Consider the following 26,607-nt stretch of genomic DNA (forward strand, 5'->3'; position numbering starts at 1 on the left):
GCGGAGATCTGCTCGACTCGTCAGAAATCAGTCAAGGGACTGAAAGAACGTGCAGGCGTTGCCACCTGTGAAACCAGGTAGGAAACTCTCAATCCGGGGCCGTCCGGTAGCGCTATCGCCCCCCGGCAGCCCCCGGCCCGGCCCGGCCCCCCGGCCCGGCCCCCGGCAGCCCCGCGCCCCGCCGGACGCCAGGGGGCGGGCGGGGAGGGGGCGGGCCGGGCCCATCGATGGGGGCGGCCGCTCTGCGCTCGGCTCCTACGTCCTGCCTCTCGGCTCTGGATTAGCGAAACTGGCGACGTGGGACGGTCGCCGGCCCGGCCCCCGCTCCCTGCCTCGCCCGCCGGGGTGAAGCCAGGACTCGGAGCCGGCCGCGCAGCGCAGCGCAGCGCAGCGCAGCCCGGGGAAGGGGCCGCCGCAGCGTCCCCGCCGGCGGGAGGCGGAGGCGGGCGGCAGCAGCGGCGGGCTTGTGCCGCGGCCCCGCCGGCGCGGCGCGGTGAGGGGCGGCGGCCGGGAGCCCCCCGCGAGGGGCGGCCGGGCGGCGGGGCCATGGCGCTGCGGGCCAGGGCGCTGTACGACTTCAGGTCGGAGAACCCGGGGGAGATCTCGCTGCGGGAGCACGAGGTGCTGAGCCTCTGCAGCGAGCAGGACATCGAGGGCTGGCTGGAGGGCGTCAACAGCCGCGGCGACCGCGGCCTCTTCCCGGCCTCCTACGTGCAGGTGATCCGCGCCCCCGCCGCCGAGCCGCCGCCGCCCTCCCGCTACGCCAACGTCCCCGCCGGCGGCTTCGAGCCGCTGCCGCCCCCCGCCGCCTTCAAGCCGGCGGCGCAGCAGCCCCCGCCGGCAGCGGCATCCGAGCCCTTCCCGCTGCCCCCCGCCGGCGGGTACCCCTACCCGCCCGCGCCCTACGGCGTCTCCTACCAGCCCAGCCAGGGCAGCGATGATGACTGGGACGACGACTGGGACGACAGCTCCACCGTGGCCGACGAGCCGGGCGCCCTGGGCAGCTCCTACCCCGACTACGAGGCGGCGGGCGGCGGGGCTTCGGGCCGCTACCGTCTGTCCACCCGCTCCGAGCTCTCCCTGGGCTCCCGCCGCGGCGGGCACCCCAGCGGCCACCCGCACCCGCTCGGCGGCGGCGCCAAGAGCTCGGCCACGGTGAGCCGCAACCTCAATCGCTTCTCCACCTTCGTCAAGTCCGGCGGGGAGGCCTTCGTGCTGGGCGAGGCGTCGGGCTTCGTGAAGGACGGGGACAAGCTGTGCGTGGTGCTGGGCCCCCGGGGCCCTGAGTGGCAGGAGAACCCCTACCCCTTCCAGTGCTCCATCGAGGACCCCACCAAGCAAACCAAGTTCAAGGGCATGAAGAGCTACATTGCCTACAAGCTGGTGCCCAGCCACACTGGGCAGCAGGTGCACCGCCGCTACAAGCACTTCGACTGGCTCTACGGGCGCCTGGCGGAGAAGTTCCCAGTCATCTCCGTGCCCCACTTGCCGGAGAAGCAGGCCACTGGCCGCTTCGAGGAGGACTTCATCTCCAAACGTCGCAAAGGCCTGGCCTGGTGGATGGACCACATGTGCAGCCACCCTGTGCTGGCTCAGTGCGATGCCTTCCAGCACTTCCTCACCTGTCCCAGCACGGATGAGAAGGCCTGGAAACAAGGCAAGCGCAAGGCTGAGAAGGATGAGATGGTGGGTGCCAACTTCTTCCTGACCATCAGTGTCCCCACGGGCCCCGGGGCCAGCCTGGACTTGCAGGAGGTAGAAAGCCAGGTGGATGGCTTCAAAGCCTTCACGAAGAAGATGGACGAGAGTGCTCTGCAGCTTAACCACACGGCCAATGAGTTTGCCCGTAAACAAGTCACTGGTTTCAAGAAAGAATACCAGAAGGTGGGGCACTCCTTTAAGTGCCTCAGTCAGGCGTTTGAGCTGGACCAGCAGGCCTTTTCGGCTGGCCTGAACCAAGCCATAGCCTTCACTGCAGATGCCTACGACGCCATTGGGGACCTCTTTGCAGATCAGCCCCGGCAGGACCTAGATCCTGTGATGGATTTGTTAGCGCTGTATCAGGGGCATTTGGCCAACTTTCCAGACATCATCCACGTCCAGAAAGGTAACACCTTTACATGTTTTGTGAAATGATGAGGTTTTATGCATCAGTGGTATTGCACGCAGACGTAGGGACCAGGGGCAAAATCAGCCCTGTGTCTGGTTTGCTGGCCTTGGGTTAAAAATTGGTGTGTAAGGTAAACTGTTGCTAAAAATACAAAAAATGCAACAGTGACAATTTTTGGTCTGTGCCAAAGGTCTAGACATAGTTGGGAATTTTAATGGTCAGGGGTTGTGGTGTTTGGCTATGTCGCTCTCAAAGAAACCATGTCTGCCTATATTGCTGATACATTAACGATTAATGCGCTTGTTTACAAACTGTGGAGATAAAGTGGTATGAAAACGTCTGTTACTTTTTGATGCACATTAGTTGTCTTGAATCTCTCATCTAATAGATAATAAATATGAGGTAATCTGAAGATGCAGGTACTTCTCCAATTGACCACCTTGTCTGAGGTGTGCTTGGTGATGTGTGCATCTTGCTGTGTCAGTCAAATGAGATATTTAAAGCTGCTGGGATTTCTCAGTTCGACCATGCATTGAACTCTCTTGATGCCTTTGTAAAGATAATGGGTCTGCCACGGTGTTTGTAGTGGGAGTTTTTTATCCTTTGTTCTTATTAGCATAAGATGTCGCTTGCCTGCTTTCCTTTCAGCATCTTTCTAGCTGAAACAAGCTTGGAGGTTCAGATTGCTGTTTGTATGGCACTTTGTGATCCATCAGAAAGAAGAAACTCCAAAAATGAAAGAACAATCTGCTATATAACTAGTGTCAGTTGTTCAGATAAATAGAAGTTTGTAGCACTATATGTGTAGGTTCATTTCCGTGCTGTGAAGTTAATGATATTCATGTATTCTTCACCATTGTGAGAAGACTAGCCCATCGTTCGTTCTTTTTGCTGTTATATTTCTTACCTGTAGTTTTCAACTCTTAAGATCAGGGAGTTGTGTGAATTTGAGCTGTAAAAGAGGCTAAGAAAACGTTGCATATGTCCTGCAGAAATGGATGTGTAACAGTTAACTGAGAATATGCATGAGCTTCATTGAAATGATTTTGGAGGTCAGTAAGTGTTGTTCGGCATCTCAAGAGGCAGAGTTTGAGTTGTCAGTCAAGGTGAATCAGTCTTTTTTGCCTTTACATGACATTTCCAGGGTTTTTTGTCTGGAACAGCACCTTGAGTTTTATGATGAAAGAGTTTGAAGAGTTTTTTCAATAGATCAAAAAGGATGCCTTCCAGGAGGTGTGCATTATTGCTAGCAAAATCTGAGGAAACAGAGTTGGTACAAAGCACAGTTTGTTTTTATTTAAGAAAGTAAGCTTTTCATAAAAATTGCATGCATCTAAGTCAGATTTCTGTTCTCCTATTGAATCTGGAAATTTGTGGGTGGAAACTTAAAAGATCTTAATATTATTTTGAAGAGAAAAGGGAAGTGTGTAACCTAACCTTTGAGGGGTTGTTCTTCTAGCTGCTGTGGCATTGTATTCTGATAACAACATGCAAGTATTCTAAATTTGGAGAGAAGGATGCCCTTGATGATGTCTCATATTTGAGAGGAGAGTGTTTTAAAGTGAGTTGTCAACTAATAATAGGATTAGTTATATGCTTCTAGAAAAAAAAATAAATGAAAGCTCTTTTTCACTGGGTGAAAAAGACCAACAGATTATATGTACTATTTAAGGCTATATAGAGTTCTTCACTGCAGTAATTTTGGAGATGACACTTTAAAGAGAGGATTGGGAATAACAAGATATGTGCTTCACTCAGCCCTGTTACTTTTGTGCTTCTCTTTGACTTTGCACGTCTTTTACCTTCCTGAACTAGGGAAAGTTCATCTACATGAGCTTTCACTAGAGTAGAGCATGAGCATGACACAAATAATGCTGATTTTGTGCCAGAGCACTGCCCTGGAGCTGGCTGGAGAAATGTACAGTCAGTCTGACTGCAGGTGTTAATGCTCCAGCACCTCTGAGCGTGTATGTCCTCCGGCGCTATTATCCCTGGTACGTACTGGCCGTTGGAAAATGGCATAGGCTTGAGAGGTCTCGTGAGTGTCTGCATTCATGGTTGGAACAGGCTTGGAACTGGATTATATGTTTGTTGGTTTTATTCCTCATATGAAACAGGCAAACTGGAAGAAAACTGAGAGGAAGATGTTATTTTAATGCTATATATTGCTGTTTTATTACTCTAAAGAGTTACTTGTAACAAGGTCTAACTCTTAAATCCCAAACTCAAATTTAACTTAAATATGAATGTTTTGGTGTTCTTAGCTTTCTTTTAAATACGCTATCTGGGATAGTTGCCAGTTTTGTGACTGATTATTGTCTCTATAGACTAAACAAATATCTGTTGGTGATAACAGATCATCTGAAAAATAGAGTTGGCATGTCTTTCTTCCAGTGTTTTGTTTTCTAATGTACAACTTCTTTGTGCAGTAAAATGACCCCAGAGCATCCTTTGAAGTGGTAAGAAACAGCAGCATTGCTCTCATGGCCATTCCTTTCAAAAGATTAACTCTGAAGTTTGGAGTACTTCTTTGTTTTCTACATAGTGCAAATGGAAGTGTGCATGCAAAATGGAAGTGTGTTTTGTGGTGTGGACTTAGAAGTCTGCATCTCTGGGTTTTTTCAGGTATTTCTGCAACTTAAGCAGAAAAAAGGACAATAAGTTAGAGACCAACATTTTGCTCCATATGGCCTTTGTCTTTTCTCCTGGAATTATGAATCAAAGCCATGTAAGCCCTGCTGTGGCTTCGTCTGCATATCAAAAGGAAAATGTGTTAACTGTTGTGCATTTAATTGCTTAGGGATCCAGATCTTTCTGCCTGCTGTGCTGAGGACATCATACTTTATCTGAAGTGTGCTGACAGGGATTGACGTTTTGATCACTTCTGTAAAACATGTGAACCAGTCAACTAGGACAATATTTTCAGTCTGTTAATTATCTTATTACTATTGTAGGTATTTTATGAAATGGCAGTTGCTTCAGTAGGAGATTTTTAAAGATTCCTTTCACTCTGCCTCCTTCATCTTGAGCAGCCAGTTTTTAAGGAATTTTCTATGAGGGGAGGAAGAATTTAAAGTTGCTGCTCCAGAAGAGACAGCAGAAGGATTTAAACTTTCCTGTCCCCTGTGCCAATTGAGAATCAACTTGTCAGTACTTTTGGAGAGACCTTACCCAGTTTTGTGTGTGCTCCAGTTCAGCTTTGAAGATTCACTGGATTGAGCTCTACAGTGAGGAACATGCAGAGCTGGAAATGCCACATTTAGATCTGGAAGTGCTTGATTTCAGAGTCCCACTGAGGCTGGTACAGGACATATCAGTGCCAAGGCATACATCCCTTACAAATGTCTCATCATTTTATAGGTTTTATTTAGAAAACTAAGTGATTATGGGAAAACTGGCACCTGTAGGGGTAGGTGGTAGCAGAGCAGTATCTTGAGCATCTAAGAACCCAAATATTTTTATGAATCTAGCCCTCAACTCCTCATAGGTAAATTCTTATAAAGGGCTTGCGTGAAAGTTTTCCTATACATACATGTGTTTTTTGGAGTGGAAGATCTAAATATGTTAGATGTGCTTGAACTCGGTTTTCTTTTGCCTCTGGCAAAACATTTGTAGAAGAGTTGAGTAGGCTCAAAACCTAAGCTGCACTTTTGTCATTTCCTTTTGCAGCACTGATGTATCTTTTAAGAAATACTAGATTCAGTTGCCTTAATTTTGAGAAGAAAAGCGGCTTCCTGTCTTCATTTGTGTTGGGTAATGCCTGCTTTTCTGTATTTTTAAGGTCTACTTGTGGAACTTCCCTAGGCATTCTTGGCAAAATAATTCCTAAATATTAATTGCTAGAGCTTTGTTCAACTAATGAGATCTTCTGACTTGAATAATCTTCAACATAAATGCTCACTGCAGGCCCATGCAAGTTGAGGTTCAGAAAATTTACATACGTGTAAGAATTTCTATAATGATATTGTATATAGATATGTGTGCTAGTACTGTAGCTCATGCGTGTCTGACTACCTTCTCATATTTGCTTAGTGAGAGTAGTAGAGTTAACAGGTTTTCAGGTTTCCTCCTTTCAAGTTTTGTTTGAGGAATTAACTGTAACTGGCCTTTTGTGGTTCCTTAAAGTGGAATAAATGCTAACTTGCGGTTTCATCTCTACTTTGTAGATTTCTCCTTTCTCTTGACATTATTATGTCAATGCTAGGCACACTTTTGGTTATGATTTCTGCAGAACAGTTTTGACAAAGTAGTTTATCTTGTAAGATGTAGACAACAATTCTGTTTCCGCTGCATGCCAAGATTTAAGAAAAAAAAAATCTCAAATACCTTTTTGCTTCTTGATCACTCTTGTAAACAGGAAAATAAGGCAAATGGTCTTATTTACCTGAAGCAAACTTAGTTCTAGACATTGGCTTTAAAGAATGTGCTGAATGTTTTTAAAGTATCTTACAAAATTTTTGGCAAAAAAAAAACATTACAGCTGGAAATGCATCAAAATTTCAGGCATCAAAAAACCCCAAAAAAAGTGAGACCTGGAACCCTCTAACATTTTCCACCATGGGGTTTTTTGTTTTGTTTTGTTTTGTTGTTGGTTTGTTTGGGGATTTTTTTTCAGAAGTAGGAAGAGGTATATGTTTTCACAAATCAGAATGGTAAGAATCCATACCTGAGATTTTAAATCACAGTGTGAAGACAGTACCTTCTCTGTTTCTTGCTTTCTAACCTCTTATATTTGTTCCCCAGACTTGTTTTTTTCATGCTTTTTCCTTTTATCCAGCTTTTTTCTTTTTCCTCTGTCCCTCAGATACATACATGCAAAGGCATGGAGTTCAACCCAGGTAGCTATTGGCTAAGAGCTAGGCATGTAATCCTAGCCAGATGACCCTTACAACAGTAAGAAGAGATGGGTACCTACTTCTCATCAGTTTAAGGAGCTTGATGAGAAAGGATGGGTTGCTCCAGGATGACTTGTAATTTTTGCCCTGTCAGCCTTCCTATTGCTGTAACAGTGATGATACAGCATTGTCTGCTTGTCGCATCTTCGCCCAGTATTGTCTCCCAGTATTTGAAGACAACCTAAAGAAAACTGAAACCTTTAGGTGGCTAAAATGTGCAAGAACCTTCACAAGTAGAAACTGTGTAAAATCGTATCTTCCTTGGTGTTCGTAAAATCCCAGGACAAAAATAAATGAGGCTAAAATTAAGCCTTAGAGAAGCAGAAAGAGGAGGGGAAAAAAGGACTTCTGTGTGCTGTCTGCCTGAAAGATGCATGGGTATGGGCTCTTTCTTTTTCTCTTCTCATCATGATCACTTCTTACTTTAAGCTTTTTAAGGGAGTAAGTTTCATGCAGTACTGGTATCTTTCTCTTTCTTGTTACCTTTTGAAACCTGCTAGCCTGATACCTCAGACATGTGATGACAGAGGGATGTTTCAGAGCTAATAAAACCCCTGTGACTTTTTTTCAAAAACAGCTGGCAATAGAGGAAGAGTGCAACTGTTCCTCCAGTGAGAGAGACTGCATGCATTACTGCATACCAGAGAGTCTATTCAGACTGCCCACTTAGTCCTAACAGGCTGGAGAGGTTTTGATCAGAGGTCACACCTGCAGCAGCTGTGACTGCAGGCAGGGAGGACATTTTCACCTCTTGTGGTCTTACAGGTACTTGCTCACCACAGGTAGTAAGACTCTGTCTACTGGGAAGACCCTGTAGGCAGCTAGAGAGTAGTGGGACAGTGTTGATATTGAAGAATTAAAAATTATTTTGTAGAAACAGGAAGTACTTTTATTTCAAAGACTATGTAATACCTTTTCAGCTCACAGCTTATGAAGAATCTAGATGGTGAGATGGTTCTCTTGCAGCTCAGAGAACACCAGGTCTTGCTAAAAGGACTTCCATCCAAGCCGGGAAGACAAGGATTGGTAGAATGAAGGTGGAAGGTAACTCTCGGAGCTCTTCCAGATCTTTATAAGGACATTCTCAAACTGGCTGACTTTTCTGCATTGCCAGTCACCTTTGAAACAAGGACACTCTTCAGCCTTTCAGCGTCTTTCCATTACTTCATTGTTTGACTTTGTTTGAACAGTTAAAATGCCAGGTTAATGTGTACAGACTGCATAAACTCATCTACCTGGTACCTTACTTTTAAATTATTTGTTCAAATAGCACAGAATTTGAAAATTCTGATTAAAAAAATGAGATCATATTTCACTTAGCCTGCAAAACATGACTCTTGCAAGACTAGAGCAAAAAAATGGCAAATGCTTTCTGCACAATCTTGCTTATATATTTTATGAAGGCCAGGGGGATTTATATAAAATTTTAAAAACAAACAAACAAACAAAAACAACCAAAACCAAACTAACCAACCTAGTGAAAAGTATGGTTTAAATTTTTGAGTGGAATCTCATTAAATCAGTGACAGAATATATCACAGAATTGCTAGAGCTGGAAAAAGGACCTCTAGAGCTCATCTAGTCCGACTCTCCCACTGAAGTAGAATGACCTAGAGCACTTTACACAGGACTGTATCCAGGCAGGTTTTGAGTATCTCCGGAGATGGAGACTCCACAGCCTCCCTAGGCAGCCTGTTCCAGTGATCCATCACCCTCACTGTAAAGTTGTTTTTCCTTATATTTAAATAGAACTTCCTGTGTTCCAGCTTGTTCCCGTTGCCACTTTTTCTGACACTGGGAACTACTGAGAAGAGCCTGGCTCTTGTCTTCCTTGCACCCACCCTTTACATACTTGTATACATTAATAAGGTCTCCCCTCAGCCTGCTAATCTTCAGGCTAAAGAGTCCCAGCTCTCTCAGCCGTTCCTCCTAAGAGAAATGCTCCAATTCCTGTGTCATCTTCGTCACCCTCCTCTGGACTCTCCAGTAGTTCCCTGTCTCTTGAACTGTGGAGCCCAGAACTGGATGCAGTATTCCAGCTGTGGCCTCACCAGGGCAGAGTAGAGGGGGAGAATGACCTCCCTCGACCTACTGGCCACACTCTTCTTTATGCAACCTAGGATACATATATATTTACATATACATTTAAACAATCTGTTCAGTTCTTGTCAGTGCTTTTAGATTGTTACTGTAGCAGAGCAGGAATCAGTGATGGTTTCAGCTTTTGTTTAGATAGGTACACATCATGGATGGAGAACTTGTATCATCGCAAATAACTGAACTATCCTTTTTATACCTATGTGCAGTTATTTCAGAAGAATGGGAAAAACAGATTCATGCCATGATTGGGAGCTTACATTGCTTTTTTGTCCCATGGCAAACAGCCACCTGCTATTCTTTTTTTTTCAGACTTACCATTTTGAATCTTTATAGGCATTAATAGCTATGCTGGCTAACTAGCAGTATACTGAAGAAAGAACTGTTCTATCAAATAGCATTATAATTACATGTTCCTGTTTAGGGAATTGTTCTGTCACCCAACCTCACATGAGAGGGGGAATCAGGAAAAATAAAAGAGACCCATGGGTGTACTCTGGGACACATGTTGTGATTCTTGGTGTGCCCTCTCCAGGGACAGGAGCTGAACTTAATGATCCTGATGGGTCTCTTCCAACCCAGCATATTCAATGATTTTATAATACTAACCCCAATACTAATACAAGATACAAAGTTATACTCGGCTCCAGACAGCAGTGGTGAGCTGTGCACTTCCAGCTGTGCAGGCTGAAGCCAAGGCTGCCATCACAGCAGCTCCAGCCAGAAGGCAGAGGAGGAGGCCTCAGGCGTGGGACGACAGGCGGGACAGACAGAACCGTCTTGGGAAGGCAGCCATGGCACAGGAAAAAAAAACATCCCTGCAAACATCCTGATATGTAGTGAGGGCAATGTTTCTGGTATGGAGTACTTGGGTTGGCCACCTCAGGTCAGCTGCCTGGGCTGCACCCCTCCTAGCCCACTGCTCCTGCATGGCTCAAAACTACCCTCCACTTTGGTTGCTGTAGAAACCTGCATACATATCTCATCACTTTCATTCTCAAAGAATTGTACTCTGCATCCTCTCAAAACTACAGTTTCTGTGTACAGAAAAATGATTTTATAATTCTGTTCCAGCAAAACTGGGACATAGCACTACATTTTCAAGCTGCTTGCAGTTTTATGTAAGCTCATATTCAAAGAGGCAGATCCCTTCCTCCTAAAAAGGTGAACAAACCTCTTGTGCCTTTGTAAAGGCATATTATATTATGGACTTAATTAATATATTAATTTAATAAAGTTATATATTTGCAATTTTACATAAAATAACAATCGAATATATACTCTATAGTGTTTATTATATATACTACAAATATAACACTATATTATTATAGTTTTCACTTGTTCTGTTTTTGTATTATATATTTTAATTGATTACATTAATGATGGTTTACCTTGCATATTTTTCGTGCAACAAGCAGTCTACTTCTTTTTGTCCTTAGGGAGATATTGGAGCATTCACATTTCTAAGAGCGAGCATTTAAAGGGTACTAGGGAAAATGTGGAGCAGCATCTACATTTTCATTTGGATCTCAACACTTTTTATATGAATTTATGTTAAACTGTCTATGCATGTCATATTTGTTCATCTTAGCACAGTAGAAGAGCTAAGCAGATTATGATGGATAGTCAGACACCATAAATTGTGCTCTTTGCTTCCCTTCAGCCTTCACAGGGAACATACAAAAGCAGTTATTTCATAGCACCCTAATGAAGACGGGTTGTATAAGCTGGTGGAACCTGCATTTATACTTGATTCTGCAGTTAGTGTTATATGGATATCAATACACAGCATTTCATGTGTTTTCGTGTTCACCTACATCGCATTAATCTTAAGAAAATTTTGAAGAACTTACCATGTGATATCACAGAATCACTGAATCTTAGGGGTTGGAAGGGACCTCGAAAGATTTAGTCCAACCCCCCTGCCAGAGCAGGATCACCTAGAGCACATCACACAGGAATGTGTCCAGGCTGGTTTTGAATGTCTCCACAGAAGGAGATTCTACAACCTCTCTGTCACTGCCTGTCGCAGTGCTCTGTCACCCTCACAGTGAAAAATTTTTTCTGTATGTTTACATGGAACCTCCTACGCTTCACCTTGCTCCCGTTGCCCCTTTTCCTATCATTGGACATCACTGAGAAGAGCCTGGCTCTGTCCTGCTGACACTCGGCCTTTGCATATTTATAAACAGTAATGAGGTCACCCCTCAGTCACAGCCAGATGCTGCCTCACCAGGGCACAGCAGAGGGAGGAGGACCTCCTGCTACCTACTAAGCATGCCCCTTCTAATACACACCAGGATGCCATTGGTCCCTTTCCCCTATGCTGCTCTCTAACAGGTCAGTCCCCAACCTATCTTGGTACATGGGATTGTTCTTTCCCAGATGCAAGACTCTACACTTGCCCTTGTTGTATTTCATTAAATTTCTCTCCATCCAGCTCTCCAGCCTGTCTAGGTCTCACTGAATGGCAGCACAACCCTCTGGTGTGTCAGCCACTCCTCCCAGTTTAGTGTCATCAGCAAACTTGCTGGCAGTGCACTCTGTTCCCTCATCCAGGTCATTGATGAATATGTTGAATAGTACCAGTCCCAGTACTGACCCCTGAAGGTCTCCACCAGATACAGGCCTCCAACCAGATTCTGTCCCGTTGACCACAACTCTCTGACTTCTTTCCTTTAACCAGTTCACAATCCACCTCACTACCCAATCATCGAGACCACACTTCCTCAGTTTATCTAGAAGGATGCTGTGGGAGGCGGTGTCAAATGCTTTACTGAAATCAAGATAAACCACCTCCTCTGCTCTATCATCATCTATGCACTTGGTTATGTCCTCATATATGTCCTCATAAAAGGCTATTGGGTTGGTTAAACTGACTTCTCCTTGGTAAAACCATATTGACTTCTCTAAATGATCCTCTTATCCCTGACAAGTCTCTAGACAACACCGAGGATAAATTGTTTCATCATCCTTCAAGGGATAGAGGTGAGGCTGATGGGTCTGTAGTTACCTGGGTCCTCCTTCTTGCCTATTTTGAAGACTGGAGTGTCATTTGCTGTCCTCCAGTCCTAAGGTACCTCTTCTGTTCCCCATGACTTACCAAAGATTATGAAGCCTAGCAATGACTTTCACCAGCTTCCTCAGCACTCATCAGTGCGTCCCATCACGACCTATGGATTTATTGATGTCCAGATTGCTTAGCTGATCCCTAATCCAATCCTTATCAAACAAGGCAAACCCTTCTGTATCCTGACTTCCTCTGGGGCCTCAGGAGCCCCGGGGACCAGTCTCCAGCAGTATAGACAGGCAAAGAAGACATTCAGTACCTCTGCCTTCTTTGTATCCTCTGTCACCAGGGCACCCACCTCATTCAGCAGTGGACCTATGTTACCTCTAGTGTTAGTTTTATCTGCAATGTATTTTTAATTTTGGCCTTGACTCGTTTGTCTTCTGTAGATCCAGAGGAGACATATCTGTTCATGTTCTGTTAACCAGTTTTACTGAAACCAAAATAATGTCACACATGCATAGCATCATTTCTGCTTTAGGTTGTTGTCTTGAAGTAGCATTATGAACAGCGCACTTAAAAAAGCTGTTAAATAGTCTGTAGCATCATTCTAGCAGAGAAGAGCCTGTTCGTAGCATCCTAATTGAGAGAAACTGGTGTTTAGAACCTGTGATGGCTGACCTGTAACAGACCAACCTAAATTCTGGAGAAACTGAGATTTATCTTAAAAATCTGCTTGATGCCTTGTTTAGATGTAAGCTGGTAAGAAATACTTACCATTACTGAAAGATTTTAGCTTGGTACTTATGCAAATTGCGATCACTTAAATTTTCAAATATGTCCACCCCGAAAAATGCGACTGGCTTTCTAACAGGCAAATGCGCCGTATTTCTAGTGATTACCCTGGTTTATGTTTCATTCCTTTCTCTTCCCCAGTCTGCAGTGTCAGATGAAGCCATACCGATGAAAAACTCTTTAAATGGTGCATGTGAGTGCTTGAAAGTACAGACTGCCACAGAATTGGGCAAATCACCATTACCTAGTATTTGCATCTCAGATTGCAGTGCAGAATGCTCCATTTGTGGTAACGGACAGAAATATATACAGTTTAGCTGGATTTTAAGACAAAATTATTCCTGACAGGCTTCCTTTCAGATACCACCATAGGTACCTGTAAACTCAGAACCTACTCATGAACACAGAAACGTGCATTAGTTTTCTTAAAACACTGTGTACAATACAACTAAATATATCTTAGTCTTGAAGTCACTGCATTCAAAATTTGAATAGAAAGCTTCCATCCATTTTTTTCTTGCTTTGTTAATGAGGTTATGGGGGGGAGGGCAGTAGATGCAATAAACTCATACTTTCCTTTATTTTGACTTCTTGCTCTTGCCTCCTATTAGAAACTGTTTCAAACTATGGCTTGTTGCTTGCATAGCAGTGTGGCCGAGCAAAACTTTGTGCTGGAGGTGCTGCACACCAAAGCTTGTAGATTCCTCTGGGGGACTCTGGAACTTAAATGCACATTGCCAATGTGATAATTTAAATATTTTTCAGTAGCAAGAGCATTTTGGAGAGTCTGCACATGCACAGGTGTGATTACAGTCCTTGTAGATCTGAATAAATAATTTGGCCATGTAGGCTCTTCCTATATGTATGTACAACAAGTGGCAGGTGTATGCACAATTAGTCTAATCAGGTCTTTAGTATGGCATTTTTTAAAATTAAAGAACAAATTAGTCAGACATATGTAGTGTCCATTAACCCTAGTAGTTCTTCTAAATTGAATGACGTTTGATGCTGTGCATTTTAACACTGTCATTAATTGGTTGTATACTAATTTAATCAATATATATGTTAAAACCACCAGATATCAAGTTTCTGAAATCTTTAGCAAAGACCGTTGTATTTCTGCATGATCTCTGAATTGTGTAGGTTAGAAGGAGATTTTGTTTTGAACTGAAGAATGCGTCTGTGGGTGACAGCTTTTGATGAGCTTTGAAACAGGGTAACTGGAAAAACAAATAATTCTGTTTGACGTTATAATCCTGTGATCAGTCAGTGTTAACCTAGATGTTAGCAGAGTACTGTGTTTTATGAGCCTAGATTTATAGGATAGTTATATTTCATTCTGTAGATTTTTAAACAATGGGCAATGTAATAATAAAAAATAAACCTGGCATTATAGCAATTTTCACATATCCATAAAAAAACTGCTTTGTAATACTAAATTAATTGCAATTTGATATTGAAAAAATAGAGCATTGTTAAAGTAGTTTTCACCCTTAAGGAGAAGAATATTATCTTTGAATTAGAAATACTGGCTTTGAAAACTCCGTCATGTTGGCGCTTTCAGAAAGAATATCATCGTTTTGCCTTTGATGTTGGAAATCACTTTATATTTTCTGTTTAAAAGTATAAAACCAGATTTTAAAGTAGCCAGTCATTCCTGCATTAATTACTGCATGCTACTTTTTCCCTATGACATGTCTTCTATACAGTTGAGTCCCTACTGGAGAAGTCTTCTGCTTTTTATTTTAGGCAAGTTCCCATTATGCTGCTTTCCATTCAAATATTGGCCAGAAAACGTAAAGAATTTACAGAGTCTCAACATAGGCTTCTTTTGTTAATCTGTGCTCAGCACATTCTTGACCAAATAATCTGCCAATGTAGTAAAATCTCTGCTCTGCTGCACACAATTTTGTTACTTCACTTTGAATTGAGAGAGGGAAGTTTGGGGCCTTTTTCCGGAGTAGCATTTCATGTTATGTGTAATCTGCTGTAGTGTTTCTGCAACTTCCCTTGTGTTGAAGTTTACGATTGTGCAGCCCTGGGTTGAGCTGGATCACATAGCTAAGTCACTGATAAAACTAAGCCACTGGCTCGCTTCCTTCCAGGCCAAATGCAGTTTTTTATTGGATTAGTCATTTGAGTCATCTCATGACAACATCTCTACTAGATCTCGTGTAAGTGGGACAGCCAAGTAGACAGGCTTGTTCTGGCAGCACTCTGCTGCATTAGAGATAAATTTGTTTCCTCCACAGTCATTTCTTTCAGAAGGAGAGTATATGAAAAATGTGCATACACATGGGCTACTCAAGGTTTGCCTTTTGAAAACGTTAAGCAAAAGGCTGTGGTTAAATAACCTCACCATTAGGTAAGGAAAAAGAAAACTCAATTCTAGTTATATTTTCTGGTTTTGCATTCTTTGATGAAAGCAACATAATAAATGTATTTTCTCCTTTCCTTTTAGAGATGGTGTCTCATATTAGAAAAGTGTCTTACCATAAAAGTAAAGGCAAGGGAGTTATTACTCTAGTCCAAAGCTCTCCCTTCAGTAGCCTGCTTTGAAGGAGACAGCATGCCTACTGTTACACTTCTTTCTATGGTGGGCTGCTGCATGGCTTGGAAATATAAGTTGGTTTACTTTCTAGTAAGTAATACATCAAATTTTATTTTGTAGATTGCTGATAGGAGAAAATAAAAAAGTTTAAAAATTACTGGACAGATAATTTTATTTTACTGTTTCTGAGGTACAGCTGGTGGGTTTCGGAGTTTCTTTGAAGATCACAGAGTTACTAATCCTAGCTATCCTTCCCTGTGAGGAAGCCATCGCTCAGAGAAGCTTTCAGACTTCCACACAAGTTCTTGCTGTTGCACCAAAACCTGGTGGCCAGGGGACTTCTCAAGGGCAGTGGGCAAGACATGGCACTCCTTGGTTTTGCCACAGTTACCACTGATGTCAAGGCCAGAACTATCACTTGCCTCCATTTTTTTCCATTCTTCCATTTTTATAGCTGTTGTTCTTTTCAGTATTATTTATGACTAAGGTGTGCAATTAGAGTAGATTTAAGTTTGTGGCTGGAGGAGCTGTTGGCTGGGTGCCTGCTTCCATCCCTCAGAACAGTTACTGCTTCTGCCCTGTGGCATGGCCAGTGGCCCCAGCGGTGTCCTGGCCGGTGCCTGCCTCCCTCCTGGCAGTGCTGCAGCCAGTGGGGAAAGACAAAGAACCATCATGTGAGGAGCAGCGCATACTGCTGAGCTGACACCCAGCTCGCTGCTTCACCCTGCCTCCAGCCCCAGCTCCATTAACAATGTGTTTCAGAAAATATTGTTCTTTTTAAGATCCCAAGGGGAACCATAAAACTTAACTTTTCTGTCTCTCGTGTCTTCTTTAAATCCCTTTGCAGTTGTGTTGCAATAATTCTTTAACTCAAGGTATGAAATAGAGTTACGAGAACATGGGTATTTGCTGAGTGTTGTACTAATAAAAACTGACATACATGTAAACTTTTATCTCACTTCTAGTGAAAGAAATCTCTTTGCTCTGTTTTGTAATTTGCTCTTTGCTCTGTGTAATTTGTCACTGAAGTGAAAGAAATACTTTAATAACCTGTAGTGATAAAGGCATTACAGTTGCATGTTCTAAAAAATAAACTTGTTGGCTCCTACAGGCTGGATGAGTATTTAAGTTCAATATTTTGGAGTGATATACTGAGGGCAGTGATATATGCATAACTTTGTGGATGGTACTTGTTACTGAGAGTCACTGTGAATTCCAGACCTCCCTGACTTCCACAGATACTTACCAGTTCTTCAGGTGCTGTATTCTAGTAGTGTTGAGCTAATGCTGCTTTGTGTTTCATCCCATATCAGTATTACTGTATGCAGTTAAATCATTGGTGCTACAGGAACTATTTTTCAGAAATAGTGATACCATTATGAACAGTATCAGTAATTACTGCTTGTGTTGTTTAAGAATCCCTGAAACAGATTTCCACTGTGCTGTGCAAATAGAGGGCAAAAAGGGCTCCTGCCCCAGATAATTCCCTTTCTCTAACCTTGTCTTTATTTGCATTAGGAGCTTCAGGCACAGCTGACATCTCACTCCTGACTGCTGTATGCAGCACTCAAAAGCTGAACTTCAGGTACTTTGAGGAGAGGTGGAGGTGTGGGGCAGTGGGAAGATAGTACATCCTTAGTAGTCACTGCTCTTCTTTGGCTTGTGATCTCCTGTGCTGGCAGGCATGGGGCAGACCTGGCTTCCAGGGAGACAGAGGACTTGAGTGAAGACCAATCTCGATTGCAGTCTTGAGTTGAGCTGAGGCCCAAAACTTTTACCTTTGGTCATGTTGTAAGCTGCAACTTGGACTTGTGTCATGTACACTAAGCATGAAGAACCAACATAGGGCTGGCAGCTGGTAGGCTGATCTTACAGTGCAATTGGGAGGCTTACTGAGTCGGTAAGCATCATTTTTTCCTGATAGCTCTTCAGCACTTATTTAAGCTGCTGTTTATTTTATGTGTTTTACAGCTTGGAAGGATTTCTTTCTAGCAGGATTTTAGATTGCCCATGTCTTCTTTGCTGTTAGAACTTTATTATAATTGTTTGTTGTTAAATGTGTTTATATCTTGTGTTGTCTAATCTCTTACTTCAAAAAGAGTACTGAAACCTGCAAGTTTCTCTTAAGCCCTTAGGAGCATTCCCTGATCACCACTGTCTGTTTAACATCAGGTTCTGGGCAATGAAGAACAGCATCCATATCTGCCTTTCCCCACCTTTAATAACAGAAATAGATGTAGCACAGCTTTTTGCAGCATCTTTGACCCCAGCTCTCTTTGCTGTTTGAAAGCACTGTAACATGATCTCCTGAAAGAGAGTCTTTTCATTGGACCAGAAGTTTTAAATGCATGGGCAAGACTTTACAGAATCCATAGAGCTGGAGCAAAAAACCTCAATAATGTATTTTTATGTATTCCATTCCTCTGAGAACAGTGCATTGGTGGATATTTATCCTAGACATGTATTCAGTAGGAGGTTTCCTGGAGTGAAAATGCATTAGAAAGTGACTCCTCTGGTTTCTTTTCCCTAAAATGCGTGTTAGCCTTTTCTAGGGCTGCCATAGTTCTGCTTTTGTTTTATAAATACATGTTGCTTTTTTGGATTGTCCAGACCAATACTGGATGTTCACATCCTTACATTCAGACACCAGGAGGTGTTTTTGCCAGTATACTTAGGCGAGAGGGGGCTTACTCAGCCTCAACAGCCTGCGAGGGTGTCAGTGAGAGCTGGGAGGTGCTGGATTAGATGCTGAGGGTGACATAGATTAATGATGATGGAGTGTGAGTGTTCATAGTGTGTGGCCTGGGGCAAGACAGGTTAGGAGTTGAGGGCTGGGAAACAGTAGAGGTTACCATGGGATCTGTCCCCTACTTGGCCTTCTCTTAGCAAGACCCTTGTTTCCAAGAGGGAATGCACACAAAGGGCTGCGCTGCTCCCCAGTTCCTTTGCCCTGTCCTCGTTGCTCCTTTCACCATGAGAAACCTGCATAGATCATTGCACCTGGGCATCAATGATTGTCTGCTCTGGCACAGAGCTTTGCTCATATAGATTAAAGTAGCTGTAAGCTATAGAGAAGTAGCTAGAGAAAACTTGGGGTGAAATGTTATTGTTGACATACAAACTAACAACACTTTTTTTATTACTATTTTTTAAGATTTACTAAACTGAATCTTGCAAGGTTCAGTAGATGCTGAACAACTTAAAAATTTTATTTTACAAAAACTTACTGCTTCTTAAAATAAAATACTTGGCTTTTGCTTCTATGTGCTCACGGAAGGTTCTTTGATTGTCCTAAAATGAGCTAAATTTTTCCCTCTAAGAAGTTATTTTAAGGTGGTTTCACTAATAACAAAAAATTTCATTACAAAAAAACTAAGCAAGTTTGTACTTAATTATGTGTTTAAGTTCTTGTAAGTTCTTGTCATACATTGCTGACCTCTGGTTCTACTCTGCTTAGGTTTTAAAGAAAATTCCACTATCAGACTAGTATGAATCCATATGCATTCAGAGAGCAGTATCAATGGTTGAAAGTTTCCCCTTCAGATTCCTTTCCCTAATTGTAGATCTTTCTCTTTTTTTTTTTTTTTTTAAATGGTAAAAAACATACAATGCATAATATGTCTAGTCTGGAGGGGTTTAGTATTCAGTGATTTATGTTTTTTATTGGTGTAAAATAATTTTAAGATTAAGCATGCTCCAGAACTTAGTTATGCCTTCAGTTGCTGATGCTGTAAATGTCAGTATTTTTCTGGTCATTCTAGAACTAACATCTAAAGCTGTTTCCCACATTGCCAACTAAAGAGTTGTCATGTTTATTTAACCAGCTCCATCTGGCTTCCAACAAGTCCCAATTTTCTGTTTTTCACAGCTGTGCATGGATTCCTGCCATGCCCACAAAACACAGAGAAAAATTCTGCTAAGCTAGGTTTTGTTTGTTGAAAGAAGTGTCCTTTTTGCAGAAGAGGGGATTAAATATTTTTCAGATCATGCCCTACCTTGCAGATTCTTCACTCCTTAGAGGAGAAAATACAAATCATCTGGCACGGTCCAACTGCTGACATCACTGCATGTGGAAAAGGTTTTTTTGGTGGTATTTTTTTGGGCCAGGCTGGAAATGATGAGCTCAAACAGCTGTAGCAGCCAGTGCCAAACTTTTAGCCACCAGCAGGCCATGGGACCAAGAAGGTGTGGATCCAGGGCACCACCTCAAAGCCCGCAGGAAGAATCACCACCCTTGGCCTCCAGGCAGCTCTTTGGAGCATCAGGTTCAGAGCATGGCTTTTGCCCCTTGAATAACAGTGTCCTCAGCCTTGCAGCCTGCTGTCTACACTTCCTTTGTTAATAACCTCCCTGCCACAGTGTAAAAAAAGAACAGGAAAATCTTTCATACAGTCTTTCTGCAAGTGTGTCACACCAGAGGGGAATTTCTCATGCTCATGACTGAGAGTTCATACCAGGACCTGCAGACAGGAGATGCCAGATACAGCACAGCCTAAATGCAAATTAAGCAGAAAAATACAATTTTAAAAGTAGAGAGGTAACAGAGGTAGTATTTTCCAAGTGTTTGCAATTAAAAACACCCACTGAAATTGTTAAGAGGTAGTTGTTAGAAGTTGAATGAAGAAAAGTCATACATGATTCTTTGATTTTAGGAATTCCAAATGTTAATTATAATGTAAGACACACCCCAACTTTTAATTAAAAAATGCAACAGTATTTTTTCCCAAGTCTGCCAAATCATCTGATGTTTAGACCTGCTTTTAGTAAGGATGTACACTGACCCTCAATTCCATCTTGACTGCTTGGTGAGGGCTGGAGATGGTCAGGGAATGAGCCTCAGCAGATGGGGGAAGGTGAGCAGCACCTGATGGAAATGCAGGGAGCAGCAGCCAGGCTCCCCAGCTGCCTCCCACCCTGCTGTGCATGCAGCAAATGCAGACATCCATGTGCAAGGTCATGCTCCAGATCTGAATTGCAGAGGTGTGTCAGGGTGCTGGGGAAGGCACACTTGAAATAGCACGTTAAACAGGCACAGAAAGGAAAGGATAGAAGACAGCATTTGTGATAATGAACTGCATTTTTCTTGTCTAACGGTGTTTACTAAATGTGTGGATTCAGGCTAGCAAGAGAACAAACCTGCTGCCCTAGCAGACAGAGTGGAGCATGCGCCCCTGGAAGATACAGGCAGAGAGGTTTATCTGTTAGGTTGCTGGCTAGTGTCACTGCAGGGACTAGAGAAAACCATTGCTTCAAGGTGTTGTAAGGGGAGCCCTGTCAGTGAAGTGCAGTCACATGTGTGGTGAGAAGTGGTATCTGTAATCTAATACTGGATTAGTTATGACTGGTCACGAATAGTTGAAGGCACAAGTAACTTAAGTGTGATCTTAAAGGATGTAAAAAATGTCCTATCCACTAACATCTTGTGAGAAGATAAAAGCTGTACTGGCTTGATTTGATTTAGTTATATGAATAAAATACGTATGTAATATTTAAGGCAAAGAAGTTGCTCTAAGGAAAACTGAGTCCAAGAGAATGTCTTAAGATGTATCTTGGTACTCTAGAATTGTGAGTCTTCTTTGGATAGGTCTGGTTTTGGTTAACTTAATTTTTGTAGGATGCATGTGCTTTAATTAGTTGTTTGGAGAAGGATGACTATCAGTACTTTTGCTCTGTTTTTCTTATAGCTTTTACAAGACTGTGTTAAGCCTACCTGGATTTCTGCAACTCTGCAAATAAACTTTTAGATTCTGTAGTACCCAATGATTAATTTTGAGGTATCTGTAGTGTAGAAGGGGAATGACATATTGCTAAGATCTTGTATATTCTGATCTGCTTTTGACATGCACAAAGATTGGGAAAAGCGTTGTTTCTCAAAGTCCACTCTCTTAATGAAGTTAATTTTCTAGTGTTTATGTAGGCATAAATGGATCTTAGTAGGTTTATTGTACTTAGGATTTTTTCCCACTTACTGGCATATTTATCAGTTGCTCTCTGAAGAGCAGCATTGGATTTTTAAGATTGTGAAACAGACATGTTTTGCTAACTATTGCAAAAATTGGAGTTTTAACCTTAAAAAAAAAATGTGGGTTTATTCTAAAAATATTCACTCTTCTGTGATTTTTTAATGAAAAAGCTTTATTTTATTCCTTTTCATTCATATATATATATATATATATATATATATGCACACTTATAGATGCATTTAGAATAAGCCCTATACAAATCCTTGTTGTTATTAAATCACTTCTTGAAGTGCAGTAGTGAGTCTACATTATCCTCACAGCTAAACTATTCTGTTTTGTTCTTTACACAGGTGCCCTTACCAAAGTAAAGGAGAGTAAGCGGCATGTGGAAGAGGGGAAGATGGAGCTCCAAAAAGCTGAGGGCATTCAAGAACGCTGTAACATTATTTCTTTTGCAACCCTAGCAGAAATTAATCATTTCCACAAAATTCGTGTGAGGGACTTTAAATCACAGATGCAGCATTTCTTGCAGCAGCAAATACTTTTTTTTCAAAAAGTGACACAAAAGCTAGAAGAAGCTCTTCACAAGTATGACAGTGTTTAATCTCTGAACTTTGGTTTGTGGACTTCCCTCAGCGTGAATGTGACCCAAGTGGCAGAGCAAATGCTGCTGCTGCTGAAGAGCTATTACCAGTGGTTGACGGTGGTACAAGGATGTTTTTTGTTCACCCGGAACCCTGGTTTTATCTCCAGTTATGTAGAAAGGAAACAGTTAGAGGGCTATGTAGTAGAAACATTACCACGCATTGTAACTAAGTTATACTGTGTATGCCTACACTACCATTGTAACTTTTTTGAAATAATGAGTATACTATTTGCCTTATTGCTTTTTGAAATACAGTATTTTAGTGCATACTTTGTAGACCTCAAAACCCTTTGGGTCTTTAAGGAAGTTGGCTAGATAAAAGCCTGCTTCAGATGCCTTTTCACTTTCCTAGTTTTGGATTTCCTAAATTCAAACAATTCTCTGTTTACAGACTCCTACTAGAGCAGCTATGTGATTCTGTGCCTTTAGACTCTATTTTTCCTTTTCTAGTAAGTCACATTTTTATGATTGAATGAATGAAGAAGGGTTGATGCTTATAATAGAAACTGATTATGAAACCTCACATTGACTGGAAAAAATCAGCTGCCATCACATTTGCACAGCAAGTACTGTCTAATGACAACTGTTGGTTTAGAAAGGAGAAATATATTCACACTTTCCTTGAAGATGGAGACTACTTGCTACATGTACTACATTGTTAAGCACATATAGAAACATACACCATTTAATTCCCTTTCCAAAATAAATAATACAGTGAGGGGTTTTTTTGGTGTTTTTGTTTGGTTGGCTGTTTTTTTTTTTAGCATACAGCATTACTGTGCGTGGAAACTTGAAGAGCTAACCTAATAAAAAATATGTATAACAAGGGGATATGAATCCAAGCTATACAGCTGGAACATTTTTTAAGTTTGAAGTTACGTGCTCTTTGGTCAGTTCCTGATTCAGTTTAACTTCAGACTTGCATCTGCATTGGCAGTTGTCTGAGTTGAAACTCCACTGTGATTCATTAGTTTACTAAGTTACAAATTTTCAGGGATGTTCACTAATGATCTAAATGATCTAAATGATCTAAAATAAGTCTTGGCTGAACTGACTTGGAGAACAGGTGGCATTTTTTATGTTTGTAACACTCAAGAATTAACAATTGTCTTAATTTTTGTATGAATATTTTTGACAAGCAGGGTGCATTTATATATATGTAAACAATATATTTTAAAGAGTTTTCTGGCTTATTTACTTTGAATTAAGTCTGAAGTCTGTGTTTCTTATCTATTAATTTCCTTCTTATAGGTCAGTATGAAAGGTTTTTATTTATCCTATCTTTTTTCTCCTAAACAAAAATAATTAAACCTTCCAAGGAAGCAACATATTTACCTTTTTGTTTTTAATTAAATTAATCAAAAAGACCTTAAACAAATGAAAGCCTGGAAAAGGAAGTTAAGCAACAGTTAAGTACAAATCATTCCTTACCTACGCAGCAGAAATGTGCAGTTCTTTTGCTCAATTGTCTGAGTTTCTGTAGCTTAGCCCACACTTCTGTTTTAGAGGAATAAATGTAAGAATGTAGTTTTGGTTTTAAGATTCATCCCCAAATGCTTGGAGATTGCTATTTTGTGCAAGTTATATTCTGCAGTGCTTCTAGTACATACCCAAATAATTGAAATACAGAAAAATAAAGACGTAAAAAACAGTATTTGTAAATGAAAGGACAATCAATGAGGAAAAACTCAATTTCCAGGCTATTGAAAGAGTGCTGCAAACAACAAGGTTGACCATAAAATTAAGAGGACGATAGTCATAGGGCTGACTGGCTCTTTTCTCTTCCTCATGGTCTCTCGTTCTACATTCAAAACTGACCACTTCCCTTAACAGCTCTTCCCAGCAATGCTCCAGCTTCCCATATGTCATTTAATTAGGTGAGATAGTGATGAGCTAGGTTTCAGCTGAGTTCCATGGCTTGTGTTTGCTTAAGCCAGATACTGTTTTGTTACATGTCTTCACCGTAATTAGATCAGACTACAATAAAATTAATTCTATGTGGAGGTATTAAGACCTGTACAGAAATTGATCTTGGTTCTGTCGAAGTATTCTAGGAGGTTAGTATTAATGATATGTACGTGTCCAGAAGGAAATTAAGCTGTGATATGTATCCATTATCAGACACGTAAAGTTTTCCCAAATAAATTGTCATGGCCTTCATCTCACTTTCTCATTTGTGAATTTTTGGGACAGGGGGAGAGTCGGAGTGCTAATTGGTTAAACTTGATGTACCATAAAAGCTTGACTGGAATCCTGGATCTAAATTGTTACAGAGTTCGGAAAGGTCTGTGGCCAAGAAAGCAAATGGCATCCTAGGTTGCATTAAGTAGAGTGTGGTGAGTAGGTCAGAGGTCATCCTCCCCCTCTACTCTGCCCTGGTGAGGCCACATCTGGAATACTGTGTCCAGTTCTGGGATCCCTAGTTCATGAAGGACAGGGAACTGCTGGAAAGAGTCCAACACAAGCCCGTTGAGGTGATTAGAGGAATGGAGCATCTACCACATGAGGAATGGCTGAGAGAGATGGGTCTCTTTAGTCTGGACAAGACTGAGAGGGGATCTCATCAATTCTTATAAATATCTGAAGGACACGTGTCAGGAGGTTGGGACCAGGCTCTTCTCAGTGAAGTCCTATGACAGAACAAGAGGAAATTGTACAAACTGGAACACAGGAGTTTCAACATAAACATAAGGAAAAACTTCTCTACTGTTAGGGTAACAGAGCACTGGAGCAGGCTGCCCAGAGAGATTGTGGAGTCTCTGTCTCTGGAGACATCCAAAACCTGTCTGTACATGTTCCTGTGTGATCTGCTGTTCTTGTGAGATCCTGCTCTAGCAGAGGGGTTGGACTAGGTGATCTCCAGAAGTCCATTGCAATGCCTACCATTCTGTGATGCTGTGCATCCATGTTAGCATCTGCCTCTTTTCATCAGTTACAGAATTGGAGTTAAACTGATGTGGGGAACCTGAACTCCACTAATGCTAACTGCACTGTGTGAGACCTATGGTTTTAATTTTATATGGAACAAGTACAACACTGACCACTCAAAACTGATGGACTGCTGAGTTGTGTGGTCTAAGATCTGAATGTATGCTACAGTTACATGAGTGATATTGCATGGGACTTCAGAAACACTGAAGGAAATCTAAAAATCTTTTAGAATAAAGAAATGTGGAGAAAGGCAAATTACCTCTGTAGCTCAATGTTAAATGCCTTTGTTTTATTCCACTCCTGTAATTTGGTTTTGATGCATCCCAATTTTTGCATTGACAGGTACTAAGTATCTGGTATACTTTGGGGGGCTTAGAGAGGATGAACTGAAAGCTGCCAGAAGATCCACTGAGCTATTGATTTATGTGAAGGAGCTGAATCCAGTTAAACCTGTGGATCCTGCAATGGAGGAATATATGTAACTTAGATTCACCAGGAAGTGAAGTAGGAATAATGTTTCTATTCAAATTGCAGGGGTTATATTTAGTTATATATTTAGTGTTTTTTTTAAAAAAACAGCTAAAATGCAGAGGTCAGTTTGTTTCCTACCCTTTTATCATATAATGCTCATAGAGAATACAGTTTCCTCTATTTATGACTTGTGCATGTTTTCCGTTTACCAGTTTCAGGATCCCATCGCAAGGTGTGCTTGATTTAGAAGTGTTGTAAGACCCAGTGTAGAGAGATCAGAAGGAAGATTACGTGCTGATGAAACATTCAACACAAGGCGCCAACAGAATCTGAAAAAATTTTCAAAATTAAATATGTTGCCTGTAAAGCTGATACATTTTTAGAAAATGGTAATCAACTGCCTACACTGAAAATACATTGTTTCATCATAGAATCATAGATTTGGTGAGGAATAGGCATATTTTTTATTAATTATGGGACCCTGTTTGCAGAATTTGCCAGATTTTCACAGGCCAACTAACATCTTCTGTGCTGCTTGTCTGCTCCAGCCTGAATTCTTCTGGGAAACGTAAATGACAGTTGTTCAGATATTTCTCAGAAGGAGATCATGAATATTCAAGGAAAAAAAAAAAGTTTTTTTTCTTCTTAAATTCTCCAGACATTTTGGATGGAAAGTTTCAGTTCTTTCATACTTTGGATCAAGGACATGAAATTGGCAGACTCGTTACCTTTTGCATCCTTGCCACCCTGCCTGTGAAAACTCACCCAAATATTTCCAAGTTAAACTCGGGTTTCTCTAGGTCCTACTGTGCTCAAGTTTAGCAGAGACATTTTCTGTAGCTCCTCTTGGTAGCAATCTTAGTTCTAACCTCCATTAGCAGCATCCAAGTGAGACTTTCTCTGTAATTGTTTTTCCCTTCATTCAGAAGATGCTGAACCTCTCAGACCAGAATCAGAGTAAAGAAGCTGTCAGGAGGTCCTGGTGTGGCTGTTCTTTGAGCCTGGCCAAAGGAGGAGAGAAGTGGCAGCTTGGAACACAGGTTTGAAGTTGGGCCTGACAGCTACAACAAAGTGGAGGTCAGAGATAGTCAAGGGGGAACGCATGGGGAAGAAGATCAAAGAAAGGGTGAGGACAGAA

The 26,607-nt window shown here is 41.8% G+C and overlaps 1 protein-coding gene across 1 annotated transcript; it reads left to right on the plus strand.

Annotated features, from left to right (window-relative positions):
- The first annotated feature begins 344 nt into the window (after positions 1-344).
- Positions 345-24,227, plus strand: SNX18 (sorting nexin 18). The gene is made up of 2 exons (XM_051643366.1): positions 345-2,107; positions 21,772-24,227. Exons 1-2 carry the CDS (start codon positions 547-549, stop codon positions 22,023-22,025), a joined length of 1,815 nt encoding a protein of 604 aa, XP_051499326.1. The 5' UTR covers positions 345-546; the 3' UTR covers positions 22,026-24,227.
- Positions 24,228-26,607: the final 2,380 nt, after the last annotated feature.

Source organism: Apus apus, chromosome Z (assembly GCF_020740795.1).
Source record: "Apus apus isolate bApuApu2 chromosome Z, bApuApu2.pri.cur, whole genome shotgun sequence".
Taxonomy (NCBI): domain Eukaryota; kingdom Metazoa; phylum Chordata; class Aves; order Apodiformes; family Apodidae; genus Apus; species Apus apus.